This window comes from Acanthochromis polyacanthus, chromosome 12 (genome assembly GCF_021347895.1).
Source record: "Acanthochromis polyacanthus isolate Apoly-LR-REF ecotype Palm Island chromosome 12, KAUST_Apoly_ChrSc, whole genome shotgun sequence".
NCBI lineage: Eukaryota > Metazoa > Chordata > Actinopteri > Pomacentridae > Acanthochromis > Acanthochromis polyacanthus.
Genome location: NC_067124.1, coordinates 17,537,192 through 17,558,977, shown reverse-complemented (window position 1 = coordinate 17,558,977; position 21,786 = coordinate 17,537,192). Strand labels below are relative to the sequence as shown.

Below are 21,786 nucleotides of genomic sequence, written 5' to 3'. Positions count from 1 at the left end.
CCTGGATGTGCTGTGCGCGCTCCTCCATGGTGTTGGTCAACTCAGCACTGACTGAAGGCTTCTTCAGCTTCGACACATGTAGTCGCTTGGGTGCTGGTTTTCCCTGGGGTCGCCGCTTCGGGAGAACTCTGATCTTCATCTTTGAGATGATCAGTCGGTGGTCAGTCCAGCAGTCAGCGCCACACATGGACTTGGTCACTCGAACATCCTGCCTGTCCCTTTGCCTGACGATGACGTAGTCTATCGGATGCCAGTGTTTTGATCGCGGGTGCATCCATGATGTCCTGTTGCGTGCAGGGAGGCGGAAAACTGTGTTGGTGATCAGGAGTTCATGCTCAGCACAGAACTGCAGGAGGAGGAGGCCGTTGCTGTTGCAGCTTCCAATGCCGTTCCTCCCAATGACGTTCTCCCATGTCGAGTGGTCGGAGCCTACACGGGCGTTGAGGTCGCCGAGGATGATCAGCTTCTCCGACTTAGGGACAGCGGCTGCGAGGGAGTGTAGATCCTCGTAGAATTTGTCCTTGATGTCGTCAGGGTTGGTCATCGTGGGTGCGTAAGCACTGATGATGGTTGCCTGCTTGCCTCCAGAGAGGGGTAGTTTCAGGGTCATGAGACGGTCGTTGACACCTTGTGGGAGGCTGCTCAGCTTACTGACTAGCGTGTTCTTCACTGCAAAGCCAACCCCTGCTTCTCGTCGTTCGGTGGTGGCTCGTCCGCTCCAGAAGAATGTGTAGCCGGCTCCTCTCTCTCTAAGCTGTCCTTCCTCTGCAAGGCGTGTCTCACTCAGTGCTGCAATGTCCACGTTGTATCTGCCCAGTTCCTTTGCAACAAGTGCAGTTCTCCTCTGTGGTCTGTTGGCCTGGGCGTCGTCCATAAGCGTGCGCACGTTCCATGCGCCAAAGTTGATCGGGTGTATCCTGGTTCTTTTCTTCTTGTTATTCGTACCGCTGCAATGGGATCCCCGCCAACCGCGGTCTGCTGGCCAGGGTGATTTGAGACAGACAATGTTTGGGACACCTTTTCTAGTCCGCTCCTCATGCTATGGAGGTGAGCAGTGCGATCCTAGAGAGGGCTGCTCAGTCGTTCAGGGGGCTGCCGAATCTTTCTGCTGTCTCGGTCCAGAGAAGAGACGACCCTATGGCCTGAACCGCCTGTGTGCAGGTCTGCGGCTACAGCTCCCAGTGTATCCACACCTGCTGCTTCGTCGCTCGCCCATCGCCACAGGACTTTGGAAGAGTAGGTGGTGGGGGGAAGAGGGGAAAAGAGTGGGGGGTGGTGAAGATGACTTGCGCGTGAGTTTGATTAAAGTGAGGGAGAGTTGCGCAATGTCGTCTGCCTCACTCTCTCGTCCCAGCCCATCTGAATCCAGTGGCAAGACAGAGTCAAGACGGCTGGACATGGGTCGGGATGCAGTGGATGACCACAGTGTTCTACGTGTCTCACTGTGCCCTACTTGCGCTCCACAACGCTTTGCTGGGCCCACCTTCATGCCCGTTGAACCAGTCTAGTGGTTTCCTCCACGCAGTCTGCCGGGTCCAGGCTTTACATGCGTAGGTAGACAAGCCCTACAATAACCTACTGTCTATGTGGCATGCTCACTTAGACAGGGAGACTCGTGGTGGCTGGGACGCCTAACCCCATCACAGGTCAAACAGACCTGCCCACTGCCCAAGGACTTGAAACCTTCCGTGGCTCAGATTGGAGAGACTGTCCATACAATAACTGTTGCCTGGGTTCTTCACCAGTCAAAGCTGTGTAGAAAAGTAGCAAAGAGAAAGCCATTGTTGAAAAAAGTTCTGATGAAATCTCACCTGGAATTAACCCAAAGCCAGGTGGGACATTCCAAGATCAACTACATCATCTACTAAATACTGACCTGAAGGGGCTGAATATTTATGCACTCATTTACTGTACCTTATATATTTTGATTAATTTGCATGATTTTGTAAAAATCTGTTTTCACTTTGATATAAAGGAGCCAAATTGTATTGATCACAATTTTATGTATAAAAGCAACAAAATAGTGGAACATCCAAGGGAGGTGAATACTTTTTTTCATAGGCATTGTAGTTTGAACTTTCAGTCCGACTCACCTGCTGGTTCGGATGGACTTAAAATGTTGAGTTTCATTTAACACAAAATTAAACTTTGTGTTTGAACCTGCTGCTAATAAAAATCTTCTGTTACTGCAGGCCAGAGTGGTTCTGTTCGTTGTGTCAGGACCTATCGAACCCGTTGGACCCCTACAGCTCTGACAGACTGTCCAGTCCTCAGATGTCCAGGCTCAGCCTGCAGAACCTCAGGGTATGTATGGATGTATGTGGCACTGGTGGACAAACCTTTACCAGTGACATGAGGAGAAATAACAGAGAAAATTTCTGGCTTTTATCTTGAATAGTTTCTCAGATGATGTTGTTTACACAGCTTCAAATGTCAATGATAGAAAAAACTTATGAAAGTGAGTCGATAGGTAATTTTAAAAATAAACTCCTCTGTGAAACTATTTAATACATCAGTCTAAAACCTCACTGACATATTCACCCTCAGAGAGCAGAAACTGTAGTTGATGTGATGATTTTTAGATGGACTGAACCTTCATCCTCCTTTTATTCCAGTTCAAACAGAATAAACTGTGAAAGAGTGAAAAAGTAACTGAATACAGATGGATTCTTAGAAAAAATCAGCAGCTGAACAGAACTTCTGAGTTCATGACTGAATATAAATGATGACAAAACACAAATTCAGTCAGAATGAAGCTTTAGTGAATAAGTAAAGACGTCTGTGTTTAGCTAGCATTTTCCTGATTCACCTGCAGTTGCTTCTGTTCTCTGCACGTTGGAATAATTATGATTCAGTCAGAGATGCTGTTTTGTTTTTCATTCACAGAACCAGGACAAAGTCTGGACTTTATTTTACTCACACACTCGCACTCAGCTAGCAGACCGCAAGTTTAGAATCCAATTCTTCCTCAATTCCAACAGAAATGTAATATTTCTAATTCCATCGGCTGCATGAGATCACAGTATATCATATTTTTTCCTCCAATATGGAAAAAACAACGTTATACAAATAATTTTGGTGAAAAAATCCTGTTTTAAAAGAATTTGAAGCAGAGTGTAATTTAAAAAAATATATTTTTTTGCCTTTTTGTCGTTATTGACAGGATAGTAGAGAGAGGAAGACAGGAAAGTAGGGAGAAGAATGGGAGAAGGATGTGCAGCAAAGGGCCATGGGCTGGATTCATTCTTTTTTTTTACATTAGTTGTAGTTTTACTGCTAATGTAAAGTAGATTCTGCTGCAGAAGCTGTTTCTAGCTTTAACGCAGCTGCTTGATGTCGGACCAAACTGAAGATGATATCTGTTGTTTCTCTGCAGCGTAGGAATACAGGAATATTCAGCAGATGAGTTAAATTATTTGACTTGTAAAGAATGAATCTTCCTGAATGATGGGTGTGACTCTGTGGTGGAGAAAATATACAGTTTTATCTGTAATGTTCAGATCTTAAATAATCAAGCCACAGACAGAAGCATCTTCATTCTGTAATGAATTATTTTTACACCGCTGATTCCTCCTGACACCAGATCCTTAAACTCGGCGTCTATAAGAACGTTTCAGTCGCAGAAATGGAACTGAGCCAGTTTTCTTTTGGTATCGAGCAACAAAGAAAAGTTGAGTCCTGATATGTTTGAGCTGAAACTTCATCTCCGTCTTCTTCAGCCGATCAGCAGGATAGAAACAGACTTCATATTGTTGTGTAGCTGTAAATGTTGAACGTGCTGTTTGTTGCAGAGGTGTGAGAGTCTCCTGCTGCACCTGAAGGTTGAAGGCTGCGGTCGACTGTCTGAGGTCAGTTTATGTTCACTGTGGTTCTACTGTGTCTCTGAGCAAACTGAGCAGCATCAAGTAGAAAAACGTCCTGTTTGGTTCTTTAATTTCCTCTGCAGCAGCATCAGGCCTGATTCTGTACACAGTAATTCTAACAGCAGCGGTTCCCAACCTTTTTTGCACCACGGACTGGTTTTAAACAAGACAGTTTTCTGCGGACCGATCATCGTGCACTTAATGACTATTGTGTTTTTTTATTTAAAAAGTGTCCTCAACAATTAAAACAATTTTTTATTGCTAAATGCATATTTGCTTCTTACTTACTTCTATCTCAGCCACTACCTCTTTTTGAAGAAACTCTCTAGAGACGTTTTTTATTAATTTTAGTGGGAGTTAGATTGACGCCTTCATTTAACGGTCGGGCGTGAAAACTGACAGAATCAAGTGCGGGAAACAAGCACAGAAAGAAGTGACAAGAAGACATTCTAGTCATTCTTCATAAATAACATACAGTGTAGATCTAAAATTAAAAAATATGTTTTTATTGTCTTTTCTTCCGGTACTGGTCTGTGGCCCGGTGGTTGGGGACCGCTGGCCTAGTGTATGAACCTTTAAAACTCCAAATCAGCAGGTGGCGCTGTTGGGACAGGAAATACTGGAACTGCAGCTTCCTCTGCAGCCTGATCAGCACCGATAATGATAACACTGATTAGATCATATTGACAGTATTGATAATGTAGATAGCATAGTTACATTTTGTGTTTCCATTGATGGTGATCCTATTGATCCTATTAATGTATTGATAACGTGTTTGTGTCTCTATTGATAATATTGACGATGATAACATTGATCCTATTGATAACGTTGGTGTGTTTGTGTCTCCAGTCCCGTTGCTCTCGGCTGCAGTCGATCTCGGAACGTCTGAGTTGTGGTCCGTTTCCTTCGTATCAAACAGCTGCTCAGGTCGTCTCTGACATCTGGACCGTATTTGAAGCCTCACAGGTACAAACATCTGGAACATCCTCATCATCAGACTCACTGTGGCTTCAGTTGGTGGTTTTCTCTTCAGGGTTTATAGATGAATACTATTAATGAATCATCACTGGTTCTACCAGCAGATTATCAACCTGAACCAGTCAAAAACCAACAGAAGCAGCTGCAGTTAATGAACTCACTGTGACCTGGTTACTGACGCTGAGATAATCAGAACAGGTTCTCTCTAGGTTCTCCACGTTCCTCCCACAGTGCACAGACAGACATACTGAGGTTAATTGATGACTCTAAACTGTCTTGGTTGTCTGATGGACTGTTACTTGGATTACCTGTCACACCTGATACGTAGATATAGGTATATGGAACAGCTATAATAAACTGTAGTTATCTCCCTGGTTCCAGTTGATTCTGAAAGTTTTTCTTTCATTGTCTCTAAACTGACACCGTTTTGAATTTTAACCTGAGTTCTTTTATTTTAAGATCTGAAATCTTCATGTTGATGAAGGTAAACGAGCCTTACAACAGCTTAGATGTTTGTGACACTCAGCTGTGCAGGTGTTCATTCTGCCAATCTTCAATTTTCTGACTTATTTAGAATAAAAATCCTGTTAACGCTTTTAATCCCAGCTGGTTTTATCTGTATGTTTCTAATTGGTTGGTTGTTTCCAGGACGATGCTCTGGACCAACTGCAGCAGAGTTTCCAGAAGAAACTGGAGGAAACTCTGAGTTCAGAGCTTCATACTTCAGTCCTGAAGGCTCCAAACTCTGGATCTGCTGACGATTCGCTGAGTGGCAACTCAACTGAAGACAAGACAATGGACAAAGACGAACTGGCGGGCAAACACGAACAGATGTTGACGGCCAAGCTGTCGCAGGTCAGGAAGAGACTGAGAGACCTGCTGAATGTGAAGAATGCTCCAGGAAGCAAGAGGAGCAAGATGGAGTCACAGGTGAGAATTCTGTGAGCTGAAGTCACAGTTTGATCAGGCTTTTCTTGATCAGTAAATTCATATCGATCAAACCATAGCTGATCAATGACTGAAGATCTTATTACTGACTAAATTATCTTAAATGAAGCAAACAGGGATGCCTGATGAATCTGATATTCGCTTCGATTATTTCATCTTCAAGCAGCCACCATGTTTCCTTAAAGGTTAAAGTGAATCAATAATATTTAATCTGATAAACTGAGTTCAATAATCAGCTGAGCTGTAATTATAATCAAGTTCACAAAAGATCAATAAGATAAGAATTTTTTATAACAGAGACAGACTTTATTCTTTTACTTGCAGTAAAAGCACATTTACCTGATACTACTTCTGTGCTTAAAATGCAGGATTCTTTCATGTAATAGTACAGATACTCAGCACCTCAAATGATCAAATTTGTAAAGAGTTTCTGTAAAAGCATCGGTGATTTTCCTGAAATGTAAATAAAATGCAGATATTTATAAGCTTTACTGTGGAATTTTAGATTGATTCATCAGATAATTAAAGACTTTTTGGAAAAAAATTCCATCTACTTTTTGTCTCGCAGTGAATTTTGTGGCTGTTTGAACAACAATATCTGAACAACTATTCAAGATAAAAACTGTAAAACTCCCTCAGCTCTGGTGTGGATTCTTTTTTTTCCTCCTACAAACTTTTATATTTATTTAGACAATTTTTTTTAGACAGTTGTTCTGAAAAGATCCATCTTTAAGCTTATTAACAAAAACTGATAAAGCAGAAGTTCACCGGTGATATTTTCTGAACCACATGTAGTTGCAGGTTACAATAATACAAAACCTATAGAATACTTGATCAGAGACATGAAACAGGTACTTCTAGTAAACTGCCAGAACTGATTGAGGTTTGACAACTTGTAAAATGTTTGATTTATTCATTTAAAATGTCACAAATATCTTTCTAAATAAAACTGTTTCAGTAAATCAGAGACAGTCAAGCAGAAATTGTAAAGATTTCCTGATTTCAGATTGAATGAGTTTGATGTAAAGTGATTTTTTTTTCCTTCCACGGTGGCTTTGACATGATGTCAGATTTCTATAGATCAGTGTGTGATCTGATCAGTGAACGTTACATTTGTGTGTCTCAGGCTGTAAATGTTGATTTAAAGGGCTGCCGATAGTAAAGTTTGTTTGATTAAAAATAAAAGTTTTATCCATTTAAGTCTGTATTTATATTCAGGTGCATTTTAAAGAGTTTATAGACTGCAGTTTTCTAATTTAGTGCTGATCACTATTTATCCTTAATTAGTCGTAATAATACATGATTTCATTATTCTTTATGAATGTAGGAACTTTACTCTTTAACATCTAATAGTTAATTATTAAATGTTCTCCAACAACAGAAAGATTTAGCTGGAGTTGATTTGATCTGATTTAAATGTTTCCTCCAGTAAAATAAAATATATTTCTGATCTTTTCTACAGTCTGAAGCCGACTGACGCCAGCAGGTGGAGACAAACAACAGCTGCTTCTTCACCGTGTTTCTTTTCCAGCAAATGTTATGACTATTCAGCAATCAGAAATGCTTTCAGACTGAGAATAGTGTGAATGGTAACTGAGGAATACATTTTTCGAAAATTGCATTTTTTTGATTTTATACAAAAATTACCTCTATTCAATGCACTAAAATCTAATGAGGTCAGTTGTTCAGGATCTTAACATCTCTACCATAGTTTTATACCATGATAAGCTTTAAGTGTGAGAAGTTTTAACTTTGGGGTCAAAGTGCTTTATATTCTTGTAATTGTAGTCATACCGTAAATCAAATTTGATTTAAGGTATGCCTACAATGCCATGCTTACTAGTAGCATTTAGGATGTAGTTTTTTAAGTATCTTTTGAACAATATATTACACATGTGGATGATGTGTTGAAACATTATTTCCTTGCGAGTATGCACAATATATATTATTTCATGTTGTGGATAATAAACTTTTGTGGCAAAGTCATGGTTTTTTTTGAAGGTATTGGTGGTTGTTTTTTCACCACTAACTCTTTGAGTAGATCAAATATATTGATATTTAACTATAAAACTAAGCTATTGCAAGTTTTACTGATTTTTCATATTTTTTTACATGTGACCAAAAGCGCTACACTTGTGTGAATCTTCAAAAAATTACAAGAATATAAAGCACTTTGACCCCAAAGTTAAAACTTCTCACACTTAAAGCTTATCATGGTATAAAACTATGGTAGAGATTTTAAGATCCTGAACAACTGACCTCATCAGATTTTAGTGCATTGAATAGAGGTCATTTTTGTATAAAATCAAAAAATGCAATTTTCAAAAAATGTATTCCTTAGTTACCATTCACACTATTCTCAGTCTGAAAGCATTTCTGATTGCTGAATAGTCATAACATTTGATATGAGAAGCTTCTTTTCTATAGTCCAATCCCTATTTCTGCAAAATGCATAAATATATACCATCAATTTTGAAAAAATTAGGCTTACAGCCATTTTGAGAGCTTGATAGCACAGTAACTAAAAGACATGTGACCTTGATGATGACAAAAATGGATTCTACAGGAAAAGTTAGGCCTAGATGTATAATATCAGAATTCTGAGATAGAAAAAACAAAAGTTATTGATCCTCCAACATGGCTGATCATGCTGTGGCAGAAAACGTCAACAAAAACCCTTAATTTTCTATGTGCTGTAACTTCCAAAGTATTAGAGGTTTGTAGCTAAAATTTGGGATTTCTCAGTTTCTCTGATATGCCTACAAGTGTAATTTTTTTCAGAATTTTCTGAGATGGTAACCTGGGGATTTTTTCTAATTCTGGGTGATTTGGCATGGAATGACCCAATGTAAAGCAGCAATAAGGGAAAATTTCCTGTTCACTGTCTGAGCTGTGAACAGTTTCTGGGTGTTTTTTTTTAACTGTGGTTCATGTTGCACTCTAAAGTTCTGCAGCTGTATGTGAAATATCTTCTGCCAGTAGGACTTAGAATGATGGAAAATATAGGTGTGTTTTATTATTGATTTTACACAAACCTTAAAATCCTGCGGCATCACGTCCAACATAATTCCGCAGATGTTGACTCTGGACCTAATGTTGTAAACATACTGTAGATATTTGATGATTTCCATCCGTGTTTCCTCTCTGCTCTGAGGAAACGCTGCCTGCAGTTCAGCTAAAATGTCAGTCATGGCTTCTCAGTTACAGCGAGATTCTGGTGCAAAAGCTTTTAGTTTTTCATGAGTGAGATTTGTAAAATAAAGTGATTCGGATTAAATCACGTGAGTAGTTCAAGGACTGTGTGAAAGTTCATGGCTCTTTCTCTTCTCAGTTTGTGGCCGATAAATAGATGTATTTATTTTTTTTAAACAAAGGATTTAAAGGGTTCAGAAGGATGTTCCTATGTGGATCAGAGTTTTCTCAAATGTCTTTAAGTCCAAAGATGTTCACTTTCCTGTCAGAGAGGAAAGGAACCAGAAAATACTCACATAGAGAAACTCCTCCCCCTTATTAACACTGAACTAACACTCTCCACCAATCACAGGGTGGCAGGGTATGACTGACAGCTGGAAGCCCCGCCCACACTGTATATAGAACCCTGGAGCTGCTTCAGAACCAGCAGAAGCGTCCTCAGTCCAGATGGGTGTCCAGGAGGTGACAGAGGGGAACCAGCCGAGGGTGGAGGTGAACATCCTGCTGCTGGGAGCTCACAACGTTGGCAAATCTGGTAAAACACACTCCCGTGTACCTTCATGTGTGTTTATGGTCTGAACTGTGAGATTTGAACCAGTCTGTTAAATTTATTTAGTAAAAAAAATAGATTTTAAGGTCTAAACCTGAAGATTTAAACTAGTCATAACTATATATATAAAATAAAAACTAGATAGTACGTTTTTGACTAAAAAACATTCATCTTATTTCTGTTAGAAATCATTTCTGTAGTTTAGAATGGGCTGTATGAATAATAATTACTTTGCATTAACCTCCAGCTTTAGTCACTTTTCCCTTTAATTAATGACAATTAGTTTTTTATGTTAACAGTTTGCAGTTGTGATCAGAAAAGTATTTTTTTATATAAATAAAGTATTCAGATGATTTAAACCATTATTTTATTGCATTTCTGTTGTGAAGAAAAATGAAATTATTAGGATTTACATATGAATGATGTCAGTTTTCACATTTTTTCTTTTTTATTGAAGGAACAAACTGTTAAACATATATTTAATGGATTAGTCAGAATTATAAGGTTACATTTGCAGATTTTTCTAATTATTCTCTCATTAAATTCCTGTAAATATGAAGTTTTTAACGATGTTTTTCTCTGCAGCTCTGACTGTCAGATTTCTGACCAGAAGATTCATTGGAGAATATGGAGACATGGGTGAGTCAGCTCTCCTAAAGTAGATTAAAACGTTAATATTTGTCTAAAATCCCAGAGTATTGTGCGTTGACTGAACATACAATTGTTCAAAATGACTAAATTCTCTAAAAATGACTCATAATTTGATAAAAATTAATTGAAATGAAGGGTTAGTAGTTTTAATGTCACTGTTTTATTCCAGGATGACACTTTTCTGTCTCCACTTTTACAAGACATTTTATAGATATGAAAACTGTTAAAGCACAAATATATACGTGAAAATAAAAATGACGGTAAAATCTGTTGAAAGGAATCAAATCTATTATTGTTCTAACAGGTTCTGATAAATGCTGTCTGGTGATCTCTAAAGATACGATGCTTTCCAGAATGTTTGAACTACTGGTTGACATGTCTGAATGATTTTTTTATTTATTAAATAGCTGTGAAATTAATCAGCTGAACTAAAGGATTTTTTTGTTCTGTCAGAATCTGTTTACAGTCGAATTGATACAATCGATGGTCAAGAAATCTGCTTCAACATCTGGGACTCTCAGTTCACACAGGTAGGTTCACACCTGGCTAGAAGAGATGGTAACACACACAGAGAGAGTAACACACACTGATGATTTTATCTGATCAGTTCTTTAATAACAGTATATTGGCTGATATTAGTCTCGTGATCCATTTGTGATTCAAGGTCCTGCCATCAATATAATTAATGCATTTCCATTAACAAAATAAGGTTTATTGATATTATCAACCCACAAAAAGCATCTTAACTTTGGTTTTATTGAATTTATTCTTGAAGCTATCTTTGTTAGACAGAGGAAGTGACATCACTTCTGTGGTGTGACTCATCTGGTTGCTGCAGGTATTTGACCTGCGTCCTCCGTCTGTTTGTTTTCTGCACTTCAAACTGACCATCCAGACTTTTATTGAGGATTTTGATGTTTCAGCTCTAAATTCTCCTTTTAATCAGTTCTCGTCTCTGTTCTGGTCTTAGCTCCACCCACAGCGACTGACTGGTTTAGAGAAACACAACCTAGTCAGGGCTTTTCCACCTAAAGCAAAATAACAGTGAGGAACATCAGAATACCACTAACAGGTACTTTAAGCAGCTTCACACCTGCAGACAGTAAATACTGAAACTGCTATTAGAATGAAAGACAACACCAACAGCAGCTGTAGCAACGCACCTGGATTATCAAGTAATCAGAGCACAGACAAGTGTAATAGAGTACTAACAGCTTCTTCAAACAGAGGTGATATGGTTCAGTTTTCAGCACCTTGTTGCACAAATTAGCATATTAATGAGTGTGACCTCGATGAGACTGGTGAGGAGACAACCATCAAGTGTGACATGTTTCCTGTCGGCGTGCAGGTGGGAGAGAAGAGCTGCAGTGTGAGCGACAAGCAGCTGCAGTGGGCCGACGGGATGATCCTGGTCTACGACATCTGCGACCGCAGCAGCTTCGACGTGTCGCTGCAGCAGCTGCAGGAGATCCGCCGCCGTCGGAAGCTGTCCTCTGTCCCGGTGGTCATCGTGGCCAACAAGCGTGACCTGCGACGCCACCGTAGCGTCACCGGGGAGGAGGGCCGTCTGCTCGCTCTGTCGCAGCGCTGCGGCTTCTTCGAGGTGTCTGCGGCCGAGACGTACCACGGAGTCCTACTGGTGTTCCACCGGCTGGTCGACCTGGTCCGGGAGCGCCGGGCGCTCAGGAAGAGCTCGGCCGGCGTCCGTGGCATCGTCAGGAGTGTGTCAGCCGTGTTCGGGAAGAAACGGGCCGAGTAGAAGCGCCGGTTTTACCGATTCTGATGAGGTGGAGGCTTCAGTCTGATGGAAGGTTGGAGACGGACCGAGCAGGTGGAGAGCAGTGGCAGATCTTCCGTGGGGGCTTTTATGTCTGCTAAAACATAAACTGAATGCAGAATACTGCACAAAGAAATCCTCTACAGACACTTTTGTTCATCTAAATCATGACATTACATTAAGCTTTCAAGGTGCAGGAATAGCACTGGTGTCAGTAGGAGCCTGTTGAAGGCTGCAGTGATTCTGGTGACACTACACTGTATCAGAGTGAAGTTATTGAATATTTGTGTGTCTTCACTGTTGCAGCGGTTTTGCAATTTGCAGACGGTTCCTGTTCACTCCATAGACACCAATGTTATTTCTGCAGCTTGAAAGACAGCTACTTTAGACAAAACTGGGCTCGTAGCACATTGTGTGCCTTACAGCGATGGGAAAGAGGCATTGTTTATGTTTTGACAACCTATATCTAACGAGTTATTGATGCTGGAAGTCTGAGTCTGTGAATATCTTTCCAACTTGACTGAACTTGGGGCCACAACCACCCAAGGAGTGGTTTATTTAATTTTGAAAAAAAACATTTAGTCATACTTAAAACTTTAAGTGCTTTATTAACACGGAACTAAGAATTTTGTATTGTTTTTTCATCACAGGTTCTGTCTAAAAGGAAAAAGACATCATTTTAAACAGTGAAACCATACTAATAAAATGTAATGGCCAACCAGTGTGCAATACTGGATTCTTCAAAAACATAAACTGAATGCAGAATACTGGACAAAGAAATCCTCTACAGACACTTTTTTTCATTTAAATCTTAACACAGTTAATGTATTAACTTAATTTTGTGTGTATGCTTGTATTTATTGATTTATTTAGTACTGTTAACATATCAGAGTTCTGAGTAAGTTTTTCTTTAGACAAAGATTTATTGATTACATACATTCTGTCAATAATCCAGCTGATCTTATCATGATGTCCTTTACCATATAGACTTCAGGAGATGATTGGGAGATGAAAAACTGTGACCTGCTGGTTGGGTTCTCTCTGTTCTCATGTTTCGAACATGTTTGTCCCCTGATGCTGCTTTACTTCAGCTAGTTCACGAGCAACAGAAAACACAGTTTGCCCTGTACCTACTGTCAGGGCTTCCAGTCCTCCCACTCAAGTCTGTACATTTGTGAGGTAGAAATGTACGCAGAATTCTACTTGTAGAGGGGTTGTAATTATTCATTGTGGATTTACTGATGATCTAGTGCCCTGGTAGTTGAGATAATGATGAGTTGTCATTTTGTCATGATTCATTGCACATGGGTTGGTCACTTTGCAAAAGTGAACCAAATACACACCAAGCAATACAGTGAGTATCTGCACAATTTGAGAATGGGTTTTGAAGGCCTATATAAAGGCCCAAAAAAGGCCACCATTGTTAGTCCAGTGAACAGCATCATGCCGCGTCTATCACATGAACAACGTCTCCGGGCACTGGGTATGGTGGAGGCCGGTTTGAGCTACAGTGATGTAGCCAGGCGTATGGGCTGTTCCCAACCCACAATCAGAAGCCTGGTCCAAAGCATGCGCCGACGGATTGCTGCCTGCATCGAAGCAAATGGAGGCCATACTCGGTATTGACTGTTGTGACTTTGTGTTTGGCAGGTGCCGTTTTCTTTTGTGAAATTCTTTATTTTGAAATCATTCTTGAAACTTTAGATTTTTGTTTCTGTATGCCAATATGCTAAACAAATGATTCATATGAAGAAAATCCAGTTTCGGGCTTCAAAATAAAAATTATTATGAAAAATATGGTCTCAAAGTTTTTAATGACTGTCAGTGTACATATATAGAAAACATTTTTAGATCAAAAGATTTAATTGTAAAGGTAATCAAATGATAATTTATGTTTATCTCTCCCTCTCCAGCTATAGGCGGTCTTTTATATATATTTATATATATATATATATATATATATATATATATATCAGAAAACTGACTAATGTGTTCATTAGTCAGTATTTTGTTTATATATGTACATATAGTGTAATCATATATTGTCTCTTCAAATTATTAAAATAATTGACTTTACTGCCATTATCTGCTTCTCTAACATATGTTAGTGTGTGTGTGTTTACAGTGTTTGCAAAATACCTGTCTACAGTTGAGCTTAATATCAGAATATTCTATTACCTATTATTATCATTATTATTATTATCTATTATTCCCGCTATGAATATTAAAATACGCCGAACCATTTGTCCTGTATCATAGCTACATGTATGACGTTTGCAGCAAAAAAATAAAAATAAAAAACGCGTGAAAATCAGTTTAATATTCAGAGTTAAATACTGTGGTATTTAAGAAAAAAGTTTCTCAACAAAAAATAAATCTGCTGGTGAATTCCATTAAATTCCCAATAAATGATAATAAAGTGTGATACTAAAGGTTTGTGGTGCTAAAAATCTCAAAGTAAAGATATCAAGTTGAACATCTGGATGGAGGTTGATAAAAGTTGACCTTCCTTCATTTCTCTGGAGCCAACTCCATGGATTGTAGGGATGCTGGTTAAAGACCTGGGGCCTCATTTATAAAACATTGCGTAGGATCCATACTAAAGTTTGCGTACGCCGATAATACGAAAAGGGCGTATGCCCCTCGCCCCTGATTTATAAAACTTTGCGTAAGCACAGCTGCATGCAATTTCTTGATAAATCACACACCAGCTGGAAGATTACACAGGTGGATCCACCTCACATTCCGCCCACAACACACCCACATTTTACCATGAATGGTCAATGCAAAGTAACTCATGAATGTATCTGTATATAAATAAGCTGCTGATCCACGGCATTTCACGCAGCGCCGGCCGGCAGTCTTCACTGCTGTGCGTCAGGATGAATGAATCATGTGTTGACCCAGGCCACTCTGCCACTAAATTTGTTATGATCATGTCCGATGTACAAATAATTTGCACACTGATTGAATGTACATTTTTTTGGTTCACATAGACAAATTCATTTTCACTCGGGGGTTGTGGTGTGAAGCATGTGTGCCTGTACAGGGCTGATTAATGGTTGGACGCTCATCCCATTCGGCCGCATATGGATAAATAAACAATATTCTTTACTTTTTTTTTGCCTTTTTACTGTGATAGTTGCAGTGAAGAGTGACAGGAAATGGGGAGAAGAGTAGGGGGAAGACATGCATAAAAGTGCCGCAGGCAGGAATCGAACCCGAGCCACTGCGTCGGAGACCACCCCTACAAATGGATGAGCCATACAGGCGCCGGGTGATCAGTAAACAAAATTATTTAATAAAGATCACCGCACCGGCCCCAGATACCGGCCCTTCGGTCAAACGACCGAATGAAATAACGTTCAATCCGCTCCTGTTAATATATGAACATAGTTCTGCAAATACAGTCGTCAGCCGAATGGCGCACCATAGGAACATCTACAACAATGAGGGTTTATGATTATCCGGCTCTACGAGTCTAATATGTGATAACAATAAAGGTTTGAGATCAATCTGGTTTCAATTCGCCACTTCACCCTCCGGCACTGCCGTTCCCTCTGTCTCCAAAATGTGCTTAAGCAAGCATCAAAGTCGGCGCACCGGTGCGCACATTCTCACGCCAAGTTTTTTTTAGAAATCACAACGAACACAGCGTACGCCACTTTCTACGCAAAGTTTGTGATTTACGCCTTGTTTTGTGCGTAAAGAAGCATCAAGAATCAAGGTTGGTGCACCAGTGCGCACATTCTCACGCCAAGTTTGTTTTTATAAATCACAACCTTTGCGTAGAAAGTGGCGTACGCCACTTTCTAGCCCTGTTTTGTGCGTACGCAAGCTTTATAAATGAGGCCCCTGCTCTTCTCGTCGTCTTTCTTCTAGTCGCTGTTAAAAGTCACTCCATCCTCGCTGACTTCAACACCTCTTCATGACAACTTGTTCTACATCGGACCTGGTGGAAACTTCAGAAACTCGGGAAACCCCTCGAGACTCGGGTTTTCGAAAAACTTGTCGGGCGGAGGAAGGTGTGGGGGGTAGTGGGGGGAGGTCGGGTAGAGGAGGGAGGGCGCCACCCACCTCCCCTCCTACTCTCTGCCCTGACTCCACCCTGACTCCACCCAGACTCCACCTTGGCTCCACCCAAGTGGTCACTTGGAAACTACGATGTCAAAGGGACGACGAATTTATATTACTTTGTATAATCTGTAGCTCAGTGAGTTAAGGATTTGTCTATGGAGCTGTAGGTTGCTGGTTTAAAACCAGACCCTTCTTTAAATTTTTTTGAAAATCCTGACAACAACAAACCAAGAGATAGGCCAGTGGTAGGTCTTGAACCTACTACCTTATGCTTGATAGTCTCTCTTCTTACCCCCTGAGCTAAGATACTAATTCTTCTTTTTTTGTGCGCATTTATCATCTAATTTTTGTCGTTTTCAAGTTTTTTTTAACTCGAGTCGAGACTAGACCATTTTTCTCAGGAGGTTGGACTTCAGCCTTTGTGCTGGAGGGTTGAACCATCAGTTCAAAGACTTTCCAAAGTCTCTAGACCTCCAAAGTCCTCAGGACCTGAGCTTTCACACAGTCTGAGAGCTGAAATTTTCTAAGTCCCACAGTAGATCTGTTAGATTTAACTTTCAGACAGTCCAAGGACTAATATCTCCTAAGTTCCTGAGTAGTTAACCACACCTGACGTGTACGTCAGCGAGGTTACTGCATTTGCTTCGGTATCTGGCTGGGTAAGTATGTATGTGTGTGTGTATGTCCGTTCAGATATCTCTGCAAGTGCTGAAGTCAGGATAATCAAACTTGGCACTGAAGATCGGTCTAAGGTCCCCTGCTCAGTTGTGGAGTTAGAGGTCAGCAGATCAAGGTCAAGGTCAAAGGGGTCACTTAGCACATTTCTTGCATATTGCATCATTTGTATAGGAAGGGATATATGTAGGATGATCAAAATTGATACAGAGTATCATGCATGGGCGTGGTTCTGCCATCTACTGAGGGCTCATCTAGGTCTCTGTTAGTTTGACCTTTCGACAGTCTGAGGACTGAAGTTTTAAAAGTTTCTCAGTACGTCTCCGTTAGTTTGAACTTTCTGGTTAACAGAAGCCTTAAAACGTGTGACCATGAGTCTTGATTTCACATTTAGACCATCGATCTGAGTTCTTCTCAGACCTTCACCTGTGGGTAGTGATGGCTGATCGAGGCTTTGTTGAAGCTTCAACACTTTATCCAGTACATGCTTCATTACTCGAGGCTGCACTGACACTCAGTACTCGAGTAGGACATCTAGTGGTCAATAAAATGAAGTGCAATTGATTCATGTTTCTGATTGGTTCATGGATTGTTTTGGATTTGATTCGCCATGCACGTTCCTGTTTCACTACATTAGATGATTGTATCTGTTCTAGTGGCTACTATAATAATAATATTACTAGTAATAATAATGACAATAACGACTGAAGAGTCTGTTTCTTATTTGCCATATCTGTCTGTAACCCTATATACTCTTCACTGATATTCTGTGTTATGAAACATTTAAACGGTGCTGCTACATTCATGAGATGTGCTCTATAAGTACAGACTGATGCAATTTTCACATGAGGCTGGTGCAAATACAGATTATATTATGGATTTTAGCAAAGTACGTCTTGGGTTAATTGGTAAAGAGGGTGTGCTTGTGTAACTGGATATGATTTTGTATGCAGGTACATATATGCATTGCAGTATACATTACAAGACTTACTCAGTTATGCAAATATTTTTTAACCATAATGTGGTACTTGCATATTAAACAGATCCTCATAAAATAAGGAAATGAAGAGAAAAAGATGGGAAAAAAATAAAAATAAAATAAACATGTTCTCATACATGTAAATGCATAAATACAGTACTTTATACAGAACAGCAGGTAATCCTGTCATTCCTCTCATTCTGGCAGTTCCACGAGGTTTACATCACAACTGTTCATTTCACCTCATCACTTTCATCTGCTAAATTCATGAATTTCACAAAAGCAATAAAGGGTCCCCATGCTTTCTCAAACGAATCTTGTCTCCCTTTTCGTACATGTGTCACTCTTTCTAGAGGAAAGGTTATTAACATCTGCCTCACCCAGTCTACTAATCTTGGTATGCAAGATTTTTTCCAAGAGTGCAAGTAATTTTTTAGCATGCAGGAGGCTTGAATCTATTATTATACGCTCACTCTTGGTGTACTTATGTCGCCTTGGATAAAGTCCCAAAATAAAGTGAGCAGGGTTCATTGTCATAATTCTCGAAATAATATTTTCTATTGTTTGTTTACCCCCCCAAATTATTATTTTTTTTGTCCTGTCCGGCAACAGAGCAGGCAGATTGGGGATCTGGCTGCTGCATGGTGCCATACAAGTTTGCTTTTCCAAGGGGAGTTTATAAGTATAAGATTCCCCTTGATACTGTACAGTAATTTATTTAGTTTGAATACTTGTTGATTAGTTAAATATACATAAGTTTGCCGGACCTGACAGGGGAAAGGCAGGAAGAGAGAAACGAGAAGAGAGAAAGAAAAAAAACAAAACAACAACAACAACAAGGGGGGATAGTGAAGACAAAAGGAAGAGTGCAAGAATACAATTATCTTTCAATTGAAACCGACACAACAGACAACAAGCTAGTACTCCTTAACAAAGACACACCGGAACGCATCCTACGGGTTTTGTTAGGAAACACAGCTAGTAATTATTCAGATCATCTATGTGAAGCAAACAAACTGAGGAAACATGTCTTTTGATATTTTGGCACCAGGACAAACTTAACACCCCACAAGACAACATGGTTGCTGTGTCCACATGCAGAGTACGGTGCAATTGTGACTGTGATCATGCAACTATGACCTCTGACCTCCGTGAAGGCCAGAAGTGGGCCCGAGAGCCCACAAGACCCAGGCGAGCCGGCAGCAATCCCAGAGCAGAGATCCGAGCCACCAAACCACGAGGACGACCACGGACCGGCCCGAAAGGCGGCAGAGGGAGAACCCGGCCAGGACCTCCAGCGTCCAGCAGGGCCGGGCCCCAGGCGACCAAGACCGGCGGCCGCCGAGCCCGCCAGGGGCCGGAGGCCCAGGGCGGACCCAGCACAGGACCCCGGGCCCCAGGCATCCAAGAGGCAACCCCCGCCCCCCCAGGCAGAGGGTCAACATCGCCAGGGGAACCAGCCACCCCAGATGGCCACCCGGCATGGGCCAGCGCCCCCGCCGCAGCCCGAGATCCAGCCCCCCCCCCCCCCGAATTTTTTAACCTTTGGGTAATCCCACATAGTACAATGGTATAAAGTTCCCTTTGCCTCATTACATTTAACACATAAATCTGGGATGTTGCTGTTAAACTTATTTAATTTAACTGGTGTAATATATGTTCTCAACAACCATTTGTATTGTAGCAATTTAAATCGGGTATTGATTGATTGAGTGTGGGATTTGGTGCAAATCACTTCCCAGTCCTCTGATGTTATGTCCATCTTTAGAGCTTCTTTCCACTCTGTTCGTTTTTTTAACAGTCGTAGTTACCTTGATATCAGGCAGCAAATGGAAATTATGCCATACACAGGAGCTTTTCCTGATTGGCTCCTGCTGCAGATCTCTCTATCTATCTCTCTGTCTATACACTAACTGTCAAAGCAACGAACGGCAACAACAAAACCAACCAACTCGGTGGAAAATCATTCAAATAAACGACACTATGGGATCTCCTATCCCGGAACACATTCAATCCCAACAAGTGATTCACATAACAAACCGAACCAATCAGGTGATTCGAAGCAGTTGAGTGCTTCAAACGTCACGAGTCACATGACCAAATCACGCGTCGGCACAGTGGCTCGATACGATTGCTTCATGAGCTACCGCGCATGTGTTGAAGCCTCAGGTATCAGAGGACCATCACTACCTGTGGGTTCTTTAGAAATCCTGAACAAACTTTGATTCTCTTCACTGAACAGTAAAGTTTGTGGAGATCAGAAGGTAACATTAGTTTGATCGATGCCTTCAAATACCAGTAGACTTCATCTGGAAAGCAGTTTTCTGAAATGAGTACTTAGTAAATCTGTCCACAATCAAACTAAGAACACAGAAAGAGCATATGTTTGAAGAAACAACTTGATGTTTTCATTTCAGACTAGAAAACGCTTTAAGACCTTTATCTGTTTTTGCTCTTTTTGATCATTTTATTGTCTCTTCTGTTTAATTTGATCTTCTAAAGTCTAACTGGTGTCTTTTCAAATGTTTTGTCTTTAGTTTGATTCTTCTTAAATGTTTAGTTTTGCTCTTTTCTCACCTTTTATTCTTTTCTAATGTCTGATTTGACTTCGAAATGTTTTGTCTTTTCAATGTTTGTTTTTTTTTTCAAATGTTTTCTCAGCTTGTTTGAAAAAATTCCTTTTCCTTTTTAATTTTCTTTTTAAATGCTTCATTTTATTTTCAGTTTAATTCCTATTTAAAAGTGTTATTGTCTAAAAATAATTTTTCTAATTAAACATTAAATTTTTTAATTGAATGTTTTGTCTTTTTAAAGGTTTAATAATCTAATTAAATGTTTTGTATTTTTAAATGTTTAATATTCTTCCTGTTTAATTGTATTGTTTAAATGTTTAATTATCTAACTTCTCATCTTTTAATGTTTAATATTTGTCTAAAAATGTTTAATTTCATAATTACATGTTTTGTATCTTCTGTTTAATTATCTAATTCAATATTTTGTCTGTTTAATATAATTTAATTATAATTAATGTTTACTTTTCTTTTGAAAAGTTTTATTGTATTAAATGTTTTTTTCCTTTGATTTAGTTGCTTTTTTAATGTATTTTATTTCTCTAATCTTTTTTTCTGTCAAGGTTTAAACCCCCAATCTTATAGTTAGGGCTGACTGGGTGACCCACAGGGGTTCGGCTTGTGTCTTCATTTGCACAGCTGACTCCCTCTTGGACATCCCTTCGTTCTGCCCCTAGTCATGCTGCTATAGGCCTAGGCTGCTGGGGGACTTCTCTTGACGCACTGAGCCCTTCTCTATCTACCTTTACATTTAATATGTATACCGTTATTGCATTACATTCACTCTGTTTCCCCCTGTGCTATTTCTCCGAGTGTCCCTGGTCCCAGAGCTGGATGCTTCAGATCTGCGGTTGATGTTCCACCAACTGGTCAAGTCTCCATCATGTCCACTGTGGGATGCTGCTGCTGACCTTCCTCCAGCCCTCCGCTTCCAGCTCCCCTTTTCCATCAGTCAACTCTGCATCGCCTTCACTATACTTGTTATGCTAACTTACATACTGTTTGAATTTTACTGCTAGCTATATATGGAGTATGTTTAATGTCAGAGCCGTACATCATAAGAGTAAACTATGAGTCAGTTTTCAATGTCAGCTTATACTTTGTGTCACATATCCTGTCATACATGTATCCAAATGTGTGTTGTACTTTCCTTGCTTTCCTACCCCTCCCTCTCCTCCCATCCCTCCCCCTTGTCCTCCTTTGTCCCTCTCAACCCGCCCGGCCAGCAGGCAGATGGGTCCCCCCTATATAGAGCTGGGTTCTGCTCGAGGTTTCTTCCCTGTTAAAAGGGTGTTTTCCTTGCCACTGTCGCCTTTGGGCTTGCTACGCAACCGTGCGCACATTTGTTTTGCTTGTGGAGGAGAGAGCATCAGGGATCAGCAACTTCCAGAAAAGTTACCAATCCCACGGCTTGTCAGGCCAAGAGACTGCAGGACGTTTTTTGGCTCGGGGTGCTCGCATCGCTCCCCGACCACGGCCTCCATAGCCCGCCTGACGGCTTCGTTTAGATGCCCGACCTCTGGAGG

General features: G+C 40.4%; 1 protein-coding gene across 1 annotated transcript; it reads left to right on the top strand.

Moving 5' to 3' along the window:
- Positions 1-5,625: 5,625 nt before the first annotated feature.
- On the top strand, positions 5,626-13,756 carry zgc:171704 (Ras-related and estrogen-regulated growth inhibitor-like protein). Its single transcript, XM_051957171.1, has 5 exons — positions 5,626-5,771; positions 9,334-9,516; positions 10,117-10,170; positions 10,636-10,712; positions 11,531-13,756. The coding sequence occupies exons 2-5, from the start codon at positions 9,429-9,431 to the stop codon at positions 11,939-11,941; spliced, it is 630 nt and encodes a 209-aa protein (XP_051813131.1). The 5' UTR covers positions 5,626-5,771; positions 9,334-9,428; the 3' UTR covers positions 11,942-13,756.
- Positions 13,757-21,786: the final 8,030 nt, after the last annotated feature.